The following is a 21,437-nucleotide window of genomic DNA, read 5'->3' as shown; positions in this document are numbered from 1 at the left end:
CTACCTCTGACACACTCCATTCACTGGGGATAAGAGTGAGCAGACAATGCTTTCATGCTGCACAAACACTATTCAGCAGTATCTGAAATGTTGGTCTGTTATCAGCACCACAGGAGTTGTTATGGTGAAAATTACCTTCATCCCAGTGAGATCAAGCTTCAGGTCAGTAACTGGCAGACAATCCTAGCTCTGACCTATCTGGCAAACCCATGATCACTTCAGTCTGGCCTTTGGCATGCCCCTTGCTTTTCACTGTTATGTTACATTTTCAGAACAAAGACAAATGCTTCTCTATTTCAATGTAGTGGCTGCAAGACAAATTGCTTTTGCAATGAACAGATGGAAACTGCTTGAAATTAATTTTTCTAATATAGCCTGGTTCTGCTTCCCTGGACAGTATTTTGTGTTTGTGATGGAGGTTCTATATTGGAATTTACCTGTAGTGTAGCCATGTCCAACTTTCACATCTTAATAATAGATTGCCTTCCTATCTTCAGTTCACTGATCATAGCTATGACAAATAGGTTTAACTTGTATGGTTGAGTTCTATCCAAAAGCTTCTAAGTAATTTTTACTTGATGGGAATTATTTCACTGTCACTTAGTAATTTCAGCAAGGGTAACAGTGGGAAAAATGCCTTTGAAGTCACTGAAGTTGCACTTCATCACATCAGGCTTAGTGCAACTTCTAATGTTTACTGGAACTAGGAAAGCTCAGTAGCTTTAGGCAATGGGATGGCTCAGGGGCTTGGGTTGCTACCTGTCTGCTTATGAAGTGTCAGTTGCCATGGTATCAGAGCACCTCTGGAAAGACAGCTTTTTCTTGCAGGCCTACAAACAGCATCCAGCCTAACTTAGCTCTTAAAAGTACTATCATGCCAGGGCTGATCAACAGCATGTATGCATTGGCTCAAAAAGAAAATTAGTAAATTTGAACTTGGGGTTCTCCGGAAGCTGTGATTTTGAACTTCCTGAAATTGCAGAAGACCAAGAATCCTGGTTCCTTGTTTGCTGAGCAAGTCCAATGGCATTAAATATATATCTACATATATATATCTATATATATATAAATTAGCTGAACTGCCATTTGTATTTAAGAATGAAAATTATCACAGCTGCTCTCTTTTGGGATGATTCACTGACAGCAGTAACATTCAGGTACATGCTAAAATCACAGCACTGGATCAGTTGTTTGAAGCTGTAGACACAGGATAACTTATCAAAAAACCTCTGAGCAGGCTCAGGCATGACCTGAAAAGGAGTCCTCAGACCTGTCAAGCCAGCTGCAGCCTAGGCATGGATACAGTACCCGGAGTACCTTACAATGAAAACTCAGGTGCCTACACACTTGAACAGATCTGTTTACAAACTGGACATACACGAGTCTGCCACACAGTGGGGCTGCACACAGGGGCTGAGCAGTGGAAGAGCAGCTTGTCAGAAAATGTGCTGGAGGTCTGAATTACCAGCAAGCTGACCACGAGCCAGATGTGGGCCCCTGAGGAAAAAAGGCCAGTGGTATCCTGGATTGGTTTAGGAAGAGCACCACTAGTAAGCCAAGTGCTGAAATCCTTTGTCCCTGCTCAGCACTGGTGATGCACGGGCAGATGCTCCTCCCAGGTCTGGGACACACTAAATATCCTGGAGTGAGTCCAATGACAGACTACAAACACAGTGGACTGGAGCACCTTTTACAGAAAGAGAGGCTGAGAGAGACTTAACCATTCCTCCTGAAGAAGTCTCAGGAGGGTCTTATAAATGTGTGTAAACACTCAACAGAAGAGAATAAAGAAAATTGAGTCAGACCCTTCCCAGTAACATCCACTGAATGAAGAGGAGGCAGTAAGCACAAATCAAACTAAGACATTCCATTTAACCATGAGGGAAAAAAAATTACTGTGAGGGTGATCAAACACAAGAACAGGCTTTCAGAGAGGATGGTAGTCTCTTTCCCTAGAGATATTCAAACCAAACAGTCACAGCACTGAGCAACCTGCTGTACCTGACGCTGCTATAAATGCCCACTAGCCTCAGTGGCTAAGGTTCTGTTGCCCTCATGGATTCCATGCTTCCACTTAGTTTCCAGGTGCAAAAACTCTTCCATGTCAAATGACTTAACAATTCTGTCCTGACTGCCAGCCTGCAAAACAAGGGTGATATTTGCTTATTTTCCAAAAATTGTAGAGAAAGGGAAAATGCTAGTTCATATAATATATCCCTAAATATGTGAGTTAAATTTTACAGTGGAATGAAATTTAAATTATTCAAGTATTTGCAAAACTTAAGAAAATACCTGTTCAGCATACAAAACTAAGCGTAGCACAGATTTATACTATGTCCCATGATCGAAGAGATGCAGGAAGTCAAATATACTTTCTGAAAGGAAGGTTTGCAACAGAAAAAGTTGAGCAGTAGCTGAAGCAAATTCTCACTTTTCAGCATTACAAGAAAAAGAAACTCTTGCAAATCTGAGGACTGTGGAAAATATTGCTACAGAAGTGGTGAAGGACTTGTAGGGAAGGAAAAATGGCTGAGCTTCATCTAAATTTACCTAACAATTTCAATTAACCAAAACTAATGAACATATTTTCCCTACTGAGAGTAGGGAATAACTTGTTAATACATTTAAATTCATTTTCAGTGGGTACAGGTTAACCTTTAAAAAAAGTTTAATAAGTCTGGCATCTGTATCACTTTTTCCAAAAACCTGAGTCATCTTGTGAAAAATCTCTGAGACAAACATCTAAAAACATTGTTTTTCTCTGTTGAGGAAGCTTTTCTTTTTCCCTCTGTTGAGGAAGCATCATTTCAGCATGATGCATGCTCAATTTTCAGCACTTGCAGACTTGCCAATATTTTACCTTAGATCTTGTTTATACATGCACCTTCCTCCAGGCACCACCCAATCTGTCATAAACAATGGAAATAAGATGAAAGTCTGCCTGTTTTCATCTACTTAGTTTGCCAGCTCAATTTAAATCACTCTGCAGGAGGGAAACCTTAAACAATCAACAAAACTGGGAACACCTGAGTTTTGGTCAGCTTTGAATATGCTCCGAGAGCTTCTGAAGAAATTGTGCTTTTAAGCCCAAGTATCTCCCTCATGACTGAAGGTAAAATGAGGTATTTTTAGTCTGCATCCATGAATCGATCACTTATGGAAACATTATAAATAATGTAACTGGAGTTCCAACATAAGAAGGACACAGACCTGTTGAAGCAGGTCCAGAGGGAGATCACAAATATGATCAGAGAAATGGAACACTGCTCCTATAAGGACATGCTGAGACAGCTGGTCTTTCTCAGTCTGGAGAAGAGAAATCTCTCCAGAGACTTTAAAGCAGTCGTCCAGTGTGTAACAGAGATCTAAGAAGAAAGCTGGAGTGGGAGTTCCAGCAAGGGTTTCTAGTGGCAGGACAAGGGGGAATGGCTTCAAACTGGAAGAGGGTAGATTTAGGTAAGATATTAGAAAGAAATTCTTTCCTGGGAGTGTGGTGAGGCATAGAAACAGGTTCCCCAGAGAAGCTGTAGATGTGCCACCCCTAGAAGTGTTTAAGGCCAGGCTGGATGGAGCTCCAAGCAGCCTGGTCTAGAGGAAGATGTCCCTGCCCACGGCAATGAGTCTGGAAAGGAAGGATCTTTAAGGTCCCTTCTAACACAAACCATTCTAGGATTCCAATATTTACTCTTGTGAGCACTGTTAGTGTAGAAAACTCAGGAAAGATTGTAAGATTAGGCCCCATATTTCTGTAATTAGTAGCTTGGGTCTTGTCAGACTCAGAACAATATTCCTTCCTTTCTTTTATTTCCAGGTGGTCCATGCTCTGGCCTTCAGGTTTCTGCAGAATTAGGAATACGTTTTATAAACACTGCTACATTTCTGTGCTGTGCTTAAGCAAGCCTTGGTACTGAAGCATTCAGACACTTACTCTGGGAAACAATCTGGCAAGACATACAAGAAGAGCTTTAAACTATGTTTAGCAGAGAAAGAGGATGTTGTACTGGCTTATCAGAAAGGGACAAGGAACCACAGCACTGCAAGGGACAGCAGGGAAAACCTGTAAATCATCCCAAAAGAATTAGAGAGGGCTCTTCCTAGAAGATGAAGAGGTGGACAGCTCAGCTGAAGTGCCTCTACACCAACTCATGCAGCACCATGGTGGAGTTAGAAAACTATGGCCTAATTGCTATCAAAGAAACATGGGACATGAATTACATGTCTAGAGCACTGCAGTTAAGGACTGCAAGTTTTCAGAAGAGACAGGCTAGGAAGGAGGGGTGGGGGTGTTGTGCTCAATGTTAAGGAAGAGTCATATTGTGAAGATTCAGAATATTGTCTGATAAATAGCCATAACCAGACTGAGACCCTGTAGGTGAAAATCAAGGGCAGGACTAACAAAGGACAGCTGGTGACAGGGACCTGCTATAGGTTTCCTGATCAGAGGAAGCCTGTCAACAAGGCATTTTGCTTCAGATACAGGCAGCATCATGCTCACAAGCTCTCAACGTAATGGAGAACTTTAAACACCTAGTCATCTGCTGGGAAACCAATACCATAGCAAGCAATCCAGAAGACTCCTGGAGAGCGTGGGGAACAACTTCCTGGTACACATATTAGACAAACTAACCAGAGGTGAGACATTACTAGACCTGGTACTCACCAAAGCAGTGGATGAGCACATCAAAAGAGTTAAGATCAGATGCAGCCTCGGCTGTAACAACCACCCTGGTTAGTTTGTGATCTAAGGGGTTTGGGCCTGGCAAGGAGCAAAACCAAGACCCTGAACTTTGCAAGCATGGAATTTCAGCTGTTGGAAAAAACTGGTGAATGAGGTTCCCTAGGTAGCTTTCCTTAAGAATAGAGGGGCTGATCAGAGCACAAGGGATCTTTACCCCAGTGTGTAGAAAATCATGGAAGTCAGGCTGGAAACTGGCATAGCTGAGTGAGTATCTGCTCATCAAACTGAGTAAGAAATGTACAGCCCATGGAAGCTGGGACAGGTAACCTGGATATTACGAAAGAATTTGAGTATTGCGATATAATTTGGATGCGTAGAGATGGCATCAGGAAAGCCAAGGCAAAGCTGGAACAAACTTTGGCAGGAGATGTGAAGAACAACAAGAAGGGATTTTATAAGAATATAGGTCAGAAAAGAAAGACTAAGTAGAGTGTATCCATCCTGGTAAGTGAGAAGGGGCACCTGATGGTAATTGGAAGGCTGAGGTACTCACTGAGTTCTTTGCCTCAGTCTTTGCTGACAGTCAGGCTTCCCACTTCTCTCAAGTCCCTGGTCCTATCTGTGGGTATTGAAGGAGCAAAGTCCTTCACCCTATAAGCAAAGAACAGGTCTGGAATTGGTGAAGTATATGGGATGTGATGAGATGCACTTCCAGATCCTGAGGAAAGTGGCTGATGTTGCCAAGCCCATCTCCATCATATTTGAAAAGTCCTGGCAGACAGCTGAAGTGACTGGAAAAAGGGAAATATCATTCCCATTTTTAAAAATGGAAGAAAGGAAGATCTGTGGAACTACAGACCAGTCAACCTCACTTACATGTTTGGGAAGATTACGGAATAAATCTTCCTTGTAAATATGCTGAGGCACAGAAAAGACAAGGAGGCAATCTGAGGCGGCCAGCAAATTTTGCTGAGATCATGCCCGACGAATCTCATGGTCTTCTATGATGCAGTGGCAGCAGTGATTGATGAGGGAAGATCGACAGATGTCTCCTATCTCCTTCTGTAAGGTCTTGGTGGTCCCTAATGACATCATTAGCTCAGAACTGGGAAGACATAGATTTGATGGATATACTATTCAATGAATAAGGAATTTGCTGGATGGACACAGACAGAGAGTTGTGCTCAATGGCTCTATGTCCAGGTGGAAGCTGGTGAGGAGTGATGTTTCTTAGGGCAGACAGAGGTCTGGGGACTGGTGCTCTTCAATATCTTCATCAATGACATCAATGGTGACATTGAGTGCACCCTCAGCAGGTTTATAGATGGCACAAAGCCAAGACTTTGAAAAGACAGGATCTTTCTCGGGGGAGTGAGGAGGGACCTGGACAAGCTTAAGCAATGGGCCCACGGGAATCTCAGGAGGTTCAGCCTGAGAGTGTCAACAGTGAAGTGTGAAGTGCTGCCCCTGGGTCAGGGCAGTCCCAGTTATGAGTACAGACTGGGAGAAGAAGTCATTGAGAGCAGCCCTGTGGAGAAGGGCCTGGGGGTTCTCCTGGATGAAAAGCTGGACATGACCCAGCAGTGTGTGCTCACAGCCCAGAAGCCAGTGATGTCCTGGGCTGGACCATAAGGGAGGTGGCCAGCAGGGTGAGGGAGAGGATTCTGCCCTTTAATTCTGCCCTTTTGAGACACCACCTGGAGTGCTTCATGAGCTCAGAAAAGACATCTGCCTGTTGGAGCAGATTCAGAGAGGAGCCAGGAAGATGATCAGACAGTTGGACCACTTCTCCTGTGAAGACAAGCTGAAAGACCTGGGCTTGTTAATCCTGGAGAAAACGCTCTGTGGAGATCTTATTGTAGTCTTCCAGTACCTTAAGGGGCTTATAATAAAAGAGGGAGAGAGACTTTTTATATGGGCAGATAGTGATAGGACAAGGGGCAATAGTTTTATACTGAAATAGGTTATGTTTAGATTGGCTATTAATTAGAAGCTCTTTACTGTAAGAGTTGTGATGCTACCAACTGTACTACTTGGACACAAAGTGCTCATTTTATAATATCTTGTCAGATGTTAAGAATTGTTAAAATATTTTTTTCTTAGTTTTCATCCTTATTTTTAAACCTATGATTGTTGAAGTAAAGTCCATTAATTTTTCAGAAAAGAAACAAACCCACAGAGGAATACTTCTGTTAGTTGAAACTGTGGGATTGGAAGTCTCAGTTTCATAAAATTATTTTCTGGTCTTTTTTCATAGATTTCTTAGTAACTGGTATTCAGATGGTGCTCAGTATCATTAATACCCAAAACCTCGTGCAAATCAGTGTTCTTTGCTGTAATCATATTAAGTTATATTTCCAATCAGAAAGCTAAGCAGGAAAAAAAGACGTGCCCCACTATGAAAACTTCCTTTTCATTTGCAATGGCAGATGCATCAGAAAAAGCTAAATGACACAGATGATCAAAAGATATTAAGAATGTTAAGTTCTCCCCTTCTGTCACAATGTCTAGGAAAATATTACAGCAAAAATGCTAAGAAATTACTGAAATTAAGGAAAACCAGCCTAATCACATTCTAATTATTTCTGGAGGTGTAGTTATACCTGGAAATTGAAAAACATTTCTCCCTAAAAACTTTGCTCTAGAAGCTTTCTAAAAAGCATTGAGAAACACAAAGCACAACACATAGCCAGCTATATTTTACAGGCTATATTTTTACAGGACTGATAGTCAATCTTTCGGAATATACAATGAAATTACAGTTTCTGCAAAAAATATGAACCTGTTATGGGCAAACCACTTGCACCAGCTGTGAAGCAACATAGGTATTTACATGAAAGAGCTACTTGCAAGTCATTGTGGGAAAGTAGCAATAGACCACTTTCCACCCTTTCAACGACACTCAGAGCTGACTGGATTATGAAAACTCTGAAGGGATAACTTCCACTTGCAACCAAACCTGTTGCAAGGTGAAGAAACTAGAATACAAAAGGACTCGTAGCTAAGCTGTAAATATTTAATGTATAAATCCAGTTCCTGAAGGGTTCAAAAAGCTATACAAGCACTTCCTACATTTGAGATGCATCTTTGACTTTCAGTTTGCATTTAAAGCATGCCTTTCTATTTTCCTTACTTAAAACTACAGTGAAGATTAAAACAGGTTTTGGCACTTCTTTTAACCTCCAATTATTCACAGTATTTGCAGCATATTATCTAGGAATCTCTGAACTACAGGAAGCTACAGAATTCACAGAATCATTGGGTTGGAAGAGACCTTCAAGATCATCAAGTCCGACCCATGCCTTAACACCTCAACTAGATCATGGCACCAAGTGCCACATCCAGTCTTTTTTTAAACACATCCAGGGATGGTGACTCCACCACCTCCCCAGGCAGACTATTCCAATACTTTATCACTTGTTCCACAAAAAACTTTTTCCTAATATCCAGCCTATATTTCCCTTGGTGCAGCTTGAAACTGTGTCCTCTCATTCTGTCAGCTGCTCCCTGGTGAAAGAGACCAACCTCCACCTGACTGCAAACACCTTTCAGGAAGCTGTTGAGAGTGGTAAGGTCTCCTCTGAGTCTCCTTTTCTCCAGGCTAAACAACCCCAGCTCCCTCAGCCATTCCTCACAGGGTTTGTGTTCCCAGCCCCTCACCAGCCTCGTTGCCTCCTCTGGATGTGCTCAAGTGTCTCAATGTCCTTCCTGAACTGAGGGCCCAGAACTGGACACAGCACTCCAGGTGTGGCCTCACCAGTGCCCAGTACAGGGGGAGAATGACCTCCCTGCTCCTGCTGGCCACACTATTCCTGATCCAGGGGCCATTGGCCTTCTTGGCCACCAGGGCACACTGCTGGCTCATGTCCAGCTGGCTGTCACCAGCACCCCCAGGTCCCTTTCTGCCTGAGCACTGTCCAGCCACACCTTCCCCAGCCTATGGTACTGCAGGGGGGTTTTGTAGATTTATGAATATCCAAGCATCTCAGCAGCTCTGTGACTGCCTCCTCCTGGATAACATGCAGACCATTCTGCTCCCTGACACCATCAAGCAACCCAAGAGGACAGTTGTCCAGGAATGACTAAGTGACTGGATTGAAAAAATATCAAAAAATCAAATAATTTGAACACACAGGATAGAATAAAAACATTTAAAATTAATGTTTGTGCTAATATTGTTATTGACATCATGTCAAGACTGATATAAATTCCTAAATTATGTTACATGAGATTGTAAAGCATCTAGGCACCTTAAAAAATACTGTGCCTTGAATTAAGCTGTATAGAAACTGCTTTTTACATTAACCTGATTTAAAAAAGAATAAGAATGAATCAGCTCTCTGATAACTTTCCCAAGATATCATGAGAACTTTCCCAAGCAATTTCATGTGCATTGTCTGTGGTCTGCAAGGTACAAAATGGCATGTTCTTGCTTAGAAAGAGGATCTTGTCTTCTCTGTCACTCCAGATCCAGAAACATGAGGCTAAAGTATCACTTTCCTTACTCTTGGAGAAATTGCGAGACTGTACAAGCAACAAATGAATGGAAAATCCTATGAGCAACTAGACTGTCATTTTAGGGAACAGCAGGCATTGCTGGCAGAAAAGTATTTGTTCAGATGGTGCTAAATTTCATTTATTCTAAGTGGTCAAATATACTTTTTTCCTTAGAGAACAACAGATTTTTTTTTTATGCATTCCCGATGCATATACTTTACATTCATCTGATATCATTCTGCACTGCAGAATTCAGAGAAACATTTTTATTACAGATTTCAGGATCTTTTTACTACATATGATTCAAGGAACTTTTCTGCATGTATTCTGTAACGTGTGACAAATCACTCTGCAAGAGAGTACAGCGACCCCACCACTACAATGTCAGTCACAGACCCTAGTCATGATCATGTCAAAGTGTTATCTTATTTCCTAAGAGTTCCTAATATGTCCTCTTTATTCCTGGGTGCAGTTAATGCATCAGGGGGATCTTCTCAGTGAGTGACAAATAAGAGGGATGTTAATAAGAGGCTGAAGGATCTTTCTGAAAACACTTGCCTGAAATCAGACCATTTGAGAATTACGGTCCTATGTCATCAATACACATCTTCACAAGCATGCTTTGTGTTAACAAATGTTGGCAATTTACTGCAGCCTGAGCTTTGAAAGATGATTATTTTTATTTGGAAACAGCTGAAGTGGAATGTGGTTTGGACCAACCCAGTGCAGGACAGAGTTCACCTCCAATCTAGCAGCTGCCAGAAAGGAGAGGAGGAACTGCTGAGAGGGAAGCACAGAGATGTGCTGCACATGATCATCTCATGACTCCTTCTCCCAGCCAAATGGAGAAGGCTATCTTAAACAAAAAGCAGACTTTTTGTTTAAGAAAAAGCCAATCAAGCTTGAAGGGAAGAAGCTTTTACAATCACATCCTGGGTTTCACTCACATTTCCTGGTAGGCATACAACAAAGAGCAGATCACTCTTTCAGGAAGGATCATTGTAGGAAGATCATTTATCAGTGGACCAATAAGGAAGCTGCCATGGTAAGAAGTGGACTGGCTGTATTTACAGCATACTGAATTTTATACTAGCAGCTTAATGCAAATTTCTCTCCCTAATGACTGTACTTAGAAAAATCTCACTAGGAAGATAGGAGCATAACTCAGCTCCAGCTGCTGCCAAGGGAGACAAAATTCATTTCTACAAGAAATGCAAGTACAAGAATGAAAAACAAACAATTATATTTATTTTTCCAAAATAATAGGTACTTTATAATACTTAAATATTAAAATATTTTAAAATAATGAAGGTATTTTATAAACTTACTACAGCAAGACATCTCACATTCTGAAATTTCTTCAGCTTTGGAACTGAGCTGCAAAAACCTACAGATATTTCCTAATCTTAAACATAAATATTTGCTGAATAAGAGGATTTGACTTTCATTACAGAGTATCATACAATCCTGTTGACTCCCTTAATAGATATCTATTCCTACTGAAGCTTCTTCCAAATTAGGAGAATGACCTCATCCAGCAGTATTAAAATATGGGATCTGTATGTAATATTTTTTATATTTCAATTAATTTTTAAAAAGCTCAGCTGGCTGTGTGAATTAGCTAATCACACACCTGCTCTGTTTAGGTTTCAGCCTGGAAATCTGTAAACATGTTGAGTGTTAAATTCAGCAGGCAAGGCTGCTGAAATACAAGGACAGTCCTGTGTGAGCAGCAGCTCAACAGGGGCTTGTCTGAGGCTGGAAGACTGCTTCCACTTGCAAATCTGGGTGGCTGGAGTATTACACAATATAAGAAATCAAACTGCAACAGAAATATCTGAAAATGAGAATTTCAAATATCTTATTAATCTAAACAGTTGACCTTAGATGACAGTTCTGTTCCTAGGGGCAAGGGTATTTCTATTCTGTTTAAATATACAGTATCTGTCTTAGTTATGTCTAAGACTCTAACTAACTGGAAGGAGAGTTTTCTTTGCTTTCTTTTCCTTTTTAAAAATGTGATTTCTCAGACATGAGAAAGCTAGTCAGCTTTAAGTCAATCTCCTATAAATTCACACTTACAAAAGAAAATCAGCAAAAAACCCCCATACTTTCTAATGCAGAAGTCAGAAAATCAACACAGCACACGGTATTGCTAGATCAGGCCTCCAAGTATCTGCAAGTAGGAATATGAGACACTGCCTCCTTTCCCCCAGCTCAGTGAGACTTCTCAAACACTGCCAAAAATCTTATAGCTATTCAAGTGGACAAAGAATTCCAAAGCCTTATTTCTATTTAGAGAAAGGCAGCAACTACAATGTATATTATCATACTGAATCATATTAACCCCTGTGGTCCCTAGACACATGAAATTGGCTATTTGCCATAGTTTTATGATTGCTGGTTAATCTACTAAAAAAATCCTAAAAAACCCCCAAAAAACAACCAAACAAAAAAATACCCACGAAACAAAAACCCAAAACCAAACAAATTAAAAAACCCTGGAAAGAAACCACCACCAAACCAAAAAAAAAAAAATCCCCGACCAAACAAAACAACCACAAAAACAAACGAAGAAAAAGAAACAAATAAAAACCCCTAGCAACTTTCCAGGGGCAAATGTTCAAAAAATGAAAGAATTTAGAATGGATTCACTATAAATAAATAATTAATTAAACACAACTTTTTTAGATTGAAGAATACTTGAAAGCAGATGAGGGATTCTTCAGGTATACTTTTTGTTCCTTATTTTAGAAGCAGAAAAACTACTTTCAGAATGAATAGTCTAGTAAAACAACTACAAAAATCCTTACAAAAAACGTAACATTTATTTTCATCTTTTTTGATTCACCAAAAGAGTTTCATAACCCTTTTCAAAAGAAAATATTTCAGGAAGGTAATTTTTTTTGTGCTTATTGCAATTTGTTTACAAAAACATGTTGTAAAGCACAGTTGAAGCTTGGTATTCACCAACAAATTAAGCAACCTTGGAAATGTGTAAGACACTACAAGAAAGAGGACCTTAAGTCTAAGGATGTTTGTAACTATAGGATTTCACTTGAAACATAAGGAGATTTAAACCTTTCCTCTTCATTAGATCTGAAAAGCATGTAGCTTTTCAAATGGATCTGCAGATGATTGCACCACCACTAAAAATCCCTGTCTGGAGCTGCTATGAAAGACAGACTGACTGTTGGAAAGATTTTACTAATTTTATGCTGTTGGATGAGTAAGAGACATTTCAAGTGTTAAAGCAGAGGACCCATTAGGATTACACTTGAGACATGATTAATTTTCCCCTTGCTGTCACCTGTGCTAGTCTGTCACCTTTCCCTCTGACCTGTTTCTATTCTCATTTGCTCAGCACTCTGTGGACCAAATTTGTGTTGGTGACATCAGTGATGCTGAGATCAGAAATTGGCTCCTTGCCTCTATTTTTCCCTTGCCTTCCCTTTAATTTGCCTTTCCCTGTTCTTCTCTTCAAAGATGCTTTACTGCAGCTCTCAGTGCTTTGCAGGTATCCTTGACTACAGCTGACATTCCCATTCTCTGGCCAGCTGGAGCAGGTCTGGATATAATCCAGACCAAAAGCAGGTGGCTAATCAGCAAACGAGCAACTTGTTGGCACACAACAGAAGTGACTCAGTCACTACTGGGTCCCCTCTTTTCAGTCTTAAATTTGGCCAAAAAGTAGTTGTGGGTGGTGAATCTTGAAGAAAGTGGATTGTGAATCATATTGCAAAAAAACCCAACCCAAACCCCACAACCACAAAATGGCTCCTTTGGAACTGAACAGTCACAGATATCCAGCCGGCCTCCAGCTACATGGCAAACCAGCAAGGCCCAATACTGCAGCACACTTGTAACTTGTTTTTTAGAGATGGCACCAAAAAAACCTTGTAATGCAAAAATCTATGATTGGATGGATCGCAGAAATTCTATCGTATTAGAAAGAAAACAGCAAAGTATTTTAGCAAAACTTGAAAGATATTAATTGCACAATAATATAACTGTTGCATAAGATTTGTAATACATAACCCATCTAGTGTAGATTCTAGAAGCAAACAAAGCTGCCATGTGCACAGTGATTTGAATATGTTTACAAAGCCCTGCTCAAAGTACATCCTCCTACAAACACTTCCACCTCGTGAAGTTACTCAGCAAATTTCAAGGGTAAGATAAGTTACTATTTATTTTCACTATCTATTCTTGGATGGCTTGTTTTCTAAATAATTTTTACTAAAGAGAAACCAAATTTTAAATGACAAGTATTTAACCTACCTGTCAAAATTCTTGTTGATGGTTGTTTTACAGAATGGCTTCAAAATATCCTTCTTTCCATCAAGTAATTAATGCAAATTACCAAGCTGAAAGAGGGAATTCATTCTATCAACACAGATTTAACATTTCTGCCACCTAGATCATTGGATAAAGAGCTGGCGACTATGTGCTGTCCATATATCTGCCACTAATTTATTCCTTCTTTCAGGGAAATTGCATGCTGTCTTTGTGCTTTCAAAGTGGGGATTGCAAGAGTTTAGATGTTTGGTCAAATTACATTTTCAGCATAAGAATATTATTCTCCACAGCACAATTGCAGACGTAAGGAAATACTGGGGGAGAAAATGCACCACCATGGCAGGATTGGGTAGAAATTCTACCATCACGTGTTAACACAACTCCATGTGCCAGGAGTACATAATAAGAAAGCCAGTGTAAGTGTTCTGAACCAGAGTATCAATACAGTCCGCTCAGTTTAGCTTCCAATGCAAAATAATGCTGCTTTCTTTAAGTCAAGGTACCAAAAAAAAAAAAAAAAAGTGAAAGCAGTATTTGTCAGGACAAGAAAATATGGTAGCTATGTGCAGCATAGTTCCATAATGTCTTGGCATCAATTCACTTGCTGTTATCTGAGTTAAAAATATAAGAATTTCCAAAGAGGGACAAACCCAGAACACACATGTGTACTTTCAGAAACAAAGTAGGAAAGGTTCCATCTATGACATTTCAAGTCCCATCTGCACTAAGATCTTTGCCAATTCTTTAAACCAGTGCTTTGATTTTCCAGAGGGCCTCTGGCAAAGCCTGGCCATTAAATAAAAGCTTCAGTGTAACTGCAGACCTCCATTCCTAAACCTATGTGCAGGTTGTATGGTCTGTTGCACAGCTTGTGGTAACTACCACACAGTCCCTTTAACAACAAATTTTCTACTCACCTGTGTATACAAATAGCCATCCTGTTTCAAGAATAAAATTACACAACAATATAATACCTAAAAGGAATGCACTATGCCTGGAAAAAAACATTTTTATAATAATTGAAATTTGAGATCTCTGGAGGTGGATTGCCTTTACCCCCAATTTAGTCTCTCCACAATTGCAGCAGCATTAACACACTAGTATATTAAACTGGCATAGCACTCACTTAACCATAACAAAAAATGATAGCGTACATGAGCCATGATAACATGATAAAAATGTTACTTGTTTACAATTTCTACTAAGTCTTCTTTATCCCTAAGATCATCCTCTAACCAACTACAATCATAATTGCTGCTGTGTGAAGTTGCTTATACAGGGTGTACCAAGTACACCTATCAGATGAAGCAAAGCATAGAAGTTAGTTTTGAAGTTATATGCCAGCTACCAGAAAAACCTGCAGCAGCCATGAGGAACTAACTGCCAGGAACCTCCATTTCACACTCCTTGGCCTGAATTTTTTTCCCATAAATTAGCTTGAACTGGGTTTGTTTCTTATTCCCATTATGACTTTTCTCTTATTCTTACCTTCTCTTGTGCTTCCTCAGCTCTTCTCTCAGGTAAGAAAAAAGCCATTTTTCTTCTAGACAGCCTGTACATTCCAGCTAGAAACACAGATACAAATAATCAGGTTTCATGTCTATTTAAAGGCAGATTTACAAAAAACAAATACACAAAACCAGGGACAAAACCCCCATAAAACAAATAAAAAAATCCCCATCCACTCTAACACAGGAACTAGTTATAGAAAAGAGAATGGGTATGTAGAAAGAGCAATATTTTTGGGGTTATCCTTCATTCTTCAAAGCGGCCAAAATTCTTCATGTTTAATAGGTGATGTACAGGAAGCAAGGAATAGCAATGAATGCATCAATGATGCTGATAACAGAGCCTCATCTCTAGATTTGCCAGAGTAATACAGTTTCATATCCTATCAATGTTATTCTCTGTGGATGTTGACTATGTAATAGTGAAAACCACAGTCTCCCATATATTTGGGTTAGTCTCCAACAGTCCACAGATTTTTGATAACTGGGCTGGAATGAAAACTTTCTGCTATTTCCCTTACTTATGCATAAGGTCCAACTCCTTTATTCAAAAATTCTGTGTTGTGACAGACACAGGTTTTGCAGATCAATTTCCTAGGTAACAAGGCTAGATAGACTGTCCAACAAGCCAATCAGTTCCTAAGTGGACAATTTCTATTTAGCTTTTGGGATGGTTTCTGAATTTAGCACGCTGCTAGTGCATTTAGGGTTAACCTTCCAGTTAGGATCTGCCCTGTGCAAGGATTTGAGCCACACCTTTGCTCTCAGGGGTTCTTCCGGAAAGTCCTCCCTCTGTGCTGTGGCTTCAGAAACAGACATGCCTGTGCAATCTCTATTTAGATTGCTCTGAACATAGCTCTTTCCTAGGTTCTAAAATGCAGCCTTTACAGAGTCTCACAAGTGGAAAAAAAAAAAAAAATAGCTTTTGGCCCAGGCAAAGTAGGAAGCATCTTAGAAGAGCAGACTACCTGCTGTATTTGGGTAAGACAGCAATAATAAGTTGTTTCAGCAATCTATACAACCTGAAGAGTAGGTTTTACTTCATACTTGCATAACCTTGGCTTCTGAGGAAAGAGTTGGAAGGACGCAAGTCAGCAGCAGAAGCAAACAGAATTAACAAAATTACCAAGTTTTTCTTCTGGTTGTCCTATGCCATGGCAGAAGTAGCAAGCTTAGTCTCTTGCAAGTCCTCCTGAACAGGCAGGGCAACAGCTGACTGTAGGGGGAGTGATGTGGGAAAAATTGCTGAAAGAGGAAAGAGATGTAACTCTCACCATTACTTCAAAACAATTTTCCTGTTGCAAGAACCTTTATCACCTCTTCCACAATTTATGGTAGTAAATTCCAATTAAATAATGAACAGTAATGCCCTCAATAATTTTCTAATGACAAAAAAATAGCTTGGTTTGTTTACAGTGGTGCAGGATAATGAATGCTTTGCAAGACATTTCCATGTGCTTCATACCTGTTTCAGTCCTTTCACAAGGACTGAACAACAAGTCCTTACACAAGGAGTTGCATCTCCAACTAAATTGTTGTTAGCTTGGGGGTTTTTTGGTCATTATCTCTCTTACATCAAGGGCTATATTAGCTTATTTTTTTATAACTGATTAGTTTCCTCATCTCTAGGGTTTTCTTAGACAGGATTCCAGAACTGGTTTCCAGTTAATTTTAAAATGTCACTTTATTTTGTCACTGGGGGGATGGTCGTCTTATTACTCTTCTCAGTCTGCTTGCATCTATCCACACACAAATTTCTTTCCTTCCTTGTTAATTATTCTTAATGCATCCAGTCTTAGCAGAGGTTCAGCAGTTCACCAGCAGAATGCAGGTCCTCCATGTTTTTTGCAAGACCCGGAGAAATTTTAATACAATTATGCATCTGTGCTGCTTACCATTCTGTACACCACACATACTAACATTCATGAACCTAAATGTCAACGTACCCTTATACCCAGGAATACTGACACTGACAGCCTGCTTTTCTTGATAATTTGTTCACAATACTGGGCCTGGTGAAAAGGCAGATGGCAGTCAGGGGCAAAAGGTGCACAGCCATTGTCCTTAATGTTATTGTTAGCACATGTTAGAATGCATGAAGGAAATAATGAGGCAGAGGATTGTACCCCTGACACACTTAGAAAAATTCATTTGCCGCACTAAATAGGAAATAAAAACAATGGGCCAATAAATAATACAGGAAACAATTTAAAAAATATAAACATTATGGACAATAGAATAATAACAACATATTACCCTAGTTTTATCACCCAGAATATTAATATCAAGCTCTCTGTAACTAAGGACAGTGTGTTTACCTAGCTCATAGGCTTCCCTATTCCACTTCCTGGAGTGGAATCCCTCTGCTTTCAAAAGCTTCTAATCAGAGATGACCCATTTAAATGCATCCCTTTACATTTACTGAAATTAGCAAGTGCACTAGTGTTAAACCCCTGTTAGACAAACATCTCTTCAGTACAATTCCACAGTTGCACGATGGCTTATTTTCCTCGATACTTTCATCTTTTATCCCAAACAAATGAACACTTAGGTATTAAACTTACCTACTTTCTTCCAGGTACTACTATGTTAAGATTTAGTTGCATCTTTCTCCTCATTGTCTAATATTAATACTCTTCAAGTACTCTTATGTCATTTAAGACAATAGTTACAACTAGGTAGGTAACAAATGATGACAAATTTTTGCCAAATTCTCACTCTCTGCTTCAGGGATAAACCTGACCGTTGTTTTGCTCTATCTTGTTATTGCTCTGAGCAAGTCATTCTATACAAATTTTGTAGTGGAAAAAGTCCTCATTAATTTTGCAGAAAAGCCCCAGGTATTTTCAGTAAGTTGTAAATTTTTAGAAATTCTGAATGGCTGGTTAGCAGCATGTGTTTTATACACTCTAGAGGAAGTGAAAGGAGGAAAACAATTCCTGTTTTGTGACAGTTGATAACAAAAATACTTGAAAACCACTGAAATTCTGTAACAGGCTTCTAACTCCTCTGAGTATCTTATGAGAAATGGGTTAATTTAACACTTTTCAAAAGTAGTACCAAATTCTGCTCCTTTAGTTACAAAAAGCATTAAAAATAAAGTTTATAGCCCTGCTAACAGTTTTTCATTAAAATATAATTCTGATTAGTCTCTATTTTAGGAAAATAATTGAAAACCATGAGACTAGATACATCTACATTTGAGACAGAGGCTTTCAGACTGAAAAAGACTTTTAAAAAGAAATAATAATAATAATAATAATAATAATAATAATAATAATAATAATAATAATAATCAGGTGGACCAGAACACAATGTTTTGATTGTGATAACAATCAAATACATTATATTCCACTTGAGTATTAAAGAGTGTATGACAAGGGATGTAGGGCTCCAACTCACAAGCATTGCAGCAAACTGCTGCAGCAGTTACATTACTAACATACAGACCATTCTGCCTTCTGTCAGCCAGGAAAATGGAGTGTCCCATGATGTAAAGTCTCGTCAGCAGGCTATATTTTCTCTTCATGGAAAGTGCAGCGTGACTTTGTGAAGCTGGGAGTGACAGATATCTCTAGACATCCACAAAACCCCACAGCTAAAACCACTGCATGGGTTTGGATTAAGAAGCAGTGCCATGTACACACCTCAGCTATCACAGGTTAAACTGGAACAGCACCATCAAATTCAGACCTGGTAGCTTAGTCTTCACAAACATTTCAGCATCTAATAGGCTAATTCTAGGAACATGTTTTGTGATTTATGGGAGAGGAAGCCTACCCAAGGGGTAGTGTCCTATTACAATATTTTATTTCAAACTACTAAAATTTCTGTAAGAGCTGTAATGAGAGAAGCACTCTTTGAACCTAATAGAACCTTGAAGAATTTAGTAGTTTTTCACAGGAGGTCTCTGGCAAAGCTGCTGAGAATGATCTCTGTTGAGCCTCACAATTTCATCTACTGACTGACTTTTTTTCTGTGTTTATACCTAAGTTTCTGAAAGTATGAAGATTTTCCAAGGTATGAAGACAGCATGTAGTTACAGCAGTTCTGAGAACTTTGCCAGAGGCAAACTATCTCCTACCTGTCTCAGCTAACATACCATTTATTGCAGAAGACAAAATGGACAGTAAGTATCATTGACAGAGCTGTCAAGCACATGATTGCAAGTTAAGTACATTACACAGCTAGAGTAAAACATCATGTATTAAAACAATGCTTTGTAATGGTTGTTAAATTTAACATGTACAGGTCACTGAACAAGATGGCAAAGGCCAAACAGCCTCTAGTTCTCAGACAGTGAGCAGGCAAAGTTGCTGCAACAATGAACACAAAACTGTTGCAAGCTAAGTAGAAGAATGCATATGCAATAAAGTAGGAAACGTAAAAAGGCTGCACAACTCATTGGGATTTCTAAAAGGAGCACAGATATTTTCTTAACATGGAAATGTTCCTGGCTAAGCTAGACCATGTAGATTTACAATTTTTTCACAACTATTAATCCCTTGTATAATATCCTGTATATGACTGGATGATTTTTTTTTCTAAAATCACCTATTTTGTTGGTTTAGAAGTTGCCTCCACTTATCACATCCCTCATGAAGAATTAAGTTCTCTGTAACATGCCAAAAACACAGTGTGAAGCAGCATTACTTTGCTAAAATGCAATGGGTAGACTTTTATCATAGAATTATAGAACGGTCTGGGTTGAAATAAGCCTTAAAAATTATCTTCTTTGAACTCCTGACATGAGCAGGACCACCTTTCACTAGACCAGGTTGCTCCGAGTCCCATCCAAACTCACCTGAAACACTTCCACGGATGGGATATTGACAGTTACTGTGGGCAACTGTTCTAATGCCTCACTACCTACCCTCACAAGAAAGAATTTCTTCCTAGCATCTGATCTAAACCTCCATTCCCCCTTATCCTGTCACTACCTGTCCTTGTAAAAAGTCTCTCTACACCTTTCTTGCAGGCTCCCTTCAGGTACGGGAAAGCTGCAATGAGGTTACTTCCAAGTCTTCTTCAGGCTGAACAAACCAAATTCTCTCAGCCCTTCTCAACAGGAGTGGTGCTCCATCCCTCTGATCATCTTGGTGGCCTCCTCTGGACTCACTCCAACATCTCCATGTCCTTCCTGTTCTGGCACCCCAGAGCTGATGCAGCACTGCAGTGGGGTCTCAGCAGAGCAGAGGGGGAGGGCTTCTCCCTGCTGGCTATACTACTTTGCATACCCTCCAGGACAAGTTTGTCTTTCTGGGCTGTGAGTGCACATTTCTGGATCATGTCCTGCACATCCAATTTAGCTTACCAGCCAAAATTAACCTGATTTATCTGAATTGTGTGAAAAGTGGTAATATGAATTGCTATGTCGGCAGATCACTAGAAGCAGTGACTAATGTAAACAACAGTAGCAGAAAGCTGACATCTTCCATTAGCATTACTGAATGACTGTCCTGTATACCATCCCATGATGAAGGATTTATTTCAAGATCAGTTGTTCAAAGCTAAACAGAATTAAACTATTCTTATATCCTAACCAAACTGAACACTAAATTAGAAAAAGTCTGCATATTGACAAGACCAGCTGAAAACAAAGCTCCATGTCTTAAATTGCATACCTTCCTTCTTGAGTAGCTGTATTTCATGTTCATGCACCTGATTTAGTGAGGAAGAAGTATAAATAGAAAATAAAAATATCTCCAGAGTCCTACTTACCTACAGCAGTTAGCAATGAGCTCATAGGGGAGCACAGACAGAACACCCTTAAGGCTTTATCTTGTCATTACTCTGCAAGCTGAGTAGCAGCAGAGATGGCTCCAATTTATCCAGGTGTTTGATAGCCTCTAGAAAAACTTACTCATCCCAGCTCTGCTATTTGCCTTTGGTACTTCTGATCAAATTGTGTAGCTGAGCAGATAGCAGTCACTCACCTGGGAAAACTGTTAGGGTACACAACAAAATTGCCCTTGCACACTGAGAACATATTTAACAAAATACTGAAACAGTTCTCTCTTAGTAGACCACTTCCTTCCCCATTTTACTGCTTTTCCTTATGATCATACTCACCAGGTTGATTTTTGATAAAATACATTTTTGAGGTAAGAAGGCTAATGAGGAATTCCATGACTTGTCTCAAATATTATAAGTTTAGTTAGGTGAGATAAAATATTTTGCTACTTCATACAGTGCACTGATTTATAAAACTTTCCAGTATGTTCTAACTGTATTCAGTTGCTATTGTATTATGTGAAAACAGATACCATGACTGAGAAATTACAAACATAATCTACTGCTCAAGAATTTAAAAAAAAATTAAAAAATTATATAACTTGTGCCTTGCTTGTGGATTCACAGTCTTGTAATCTGAAAACCAAGCACACATAAAACAGGACCTAGAAAAATACTATGAAAACAAAAAAACTCAAAAAAATTTCTCTTCAGAGAATGAG

At 39.5% G+C, this 21,437-nt stretch overlaps 1 protein-coding gene across 4 annotated transcripts in view; it reads right to left on the bottom strand.

Annotated features, from left to right (window-relative positions):
• Positions 1-21,437, bottom strand: part of LOC111940759 (uncharacterized) — a 110,208-nt gene that overhangs the window by 82,489 nt on the left and 6,282 nt on the right. For 2 of the 4 annotated variants that reach the window (XR_015280963.1, XR_002869669.2), the window contains 3 exons: positions 16,109-16,227; positions 14,963-15,039; positions 13,457-13,542 (listed from right to left, as the gene is read on the bottom strand). Coding sequence is in view for 1 of the 4 variants with exons in the window: in XM_086869064.1 (XP_086725190.1) it covers positions 14,963-15,034 (72 nt within the window). In the remaining 3 variants the exon portion in view is untranslated. Of the gene's footprint in view, positions 1-2,001; positions 2,140-13,456; positions 13,543-14,962; positions 15,040-16,108; positions 16,228-21,437 lie in introns of those variants that run through there. The other 2 variants (XR_015280964.1, XM_086869064.1) reach the window with 2 other exon arrangements.

Source organism: Cyanistes caeruleus, chromosome Z (assembly GCF_971803275.1).
Source record: "Cyanistes caeruleus chromosome Z, bCyaCae1.hap1.1, whole genome shotgun sequence".
Lineage (NCBI taxonomy): Eukaryota > Metazoa > Chordata > Aves > Passeriformes > Paridae > Cyanistes > Cyanistes caeruleus.
The sequence above is the reverse complement of the archived record's forward strand: the minus strand, read 5'-3'. Positions and strand labels throughout refer to the sequence as shown.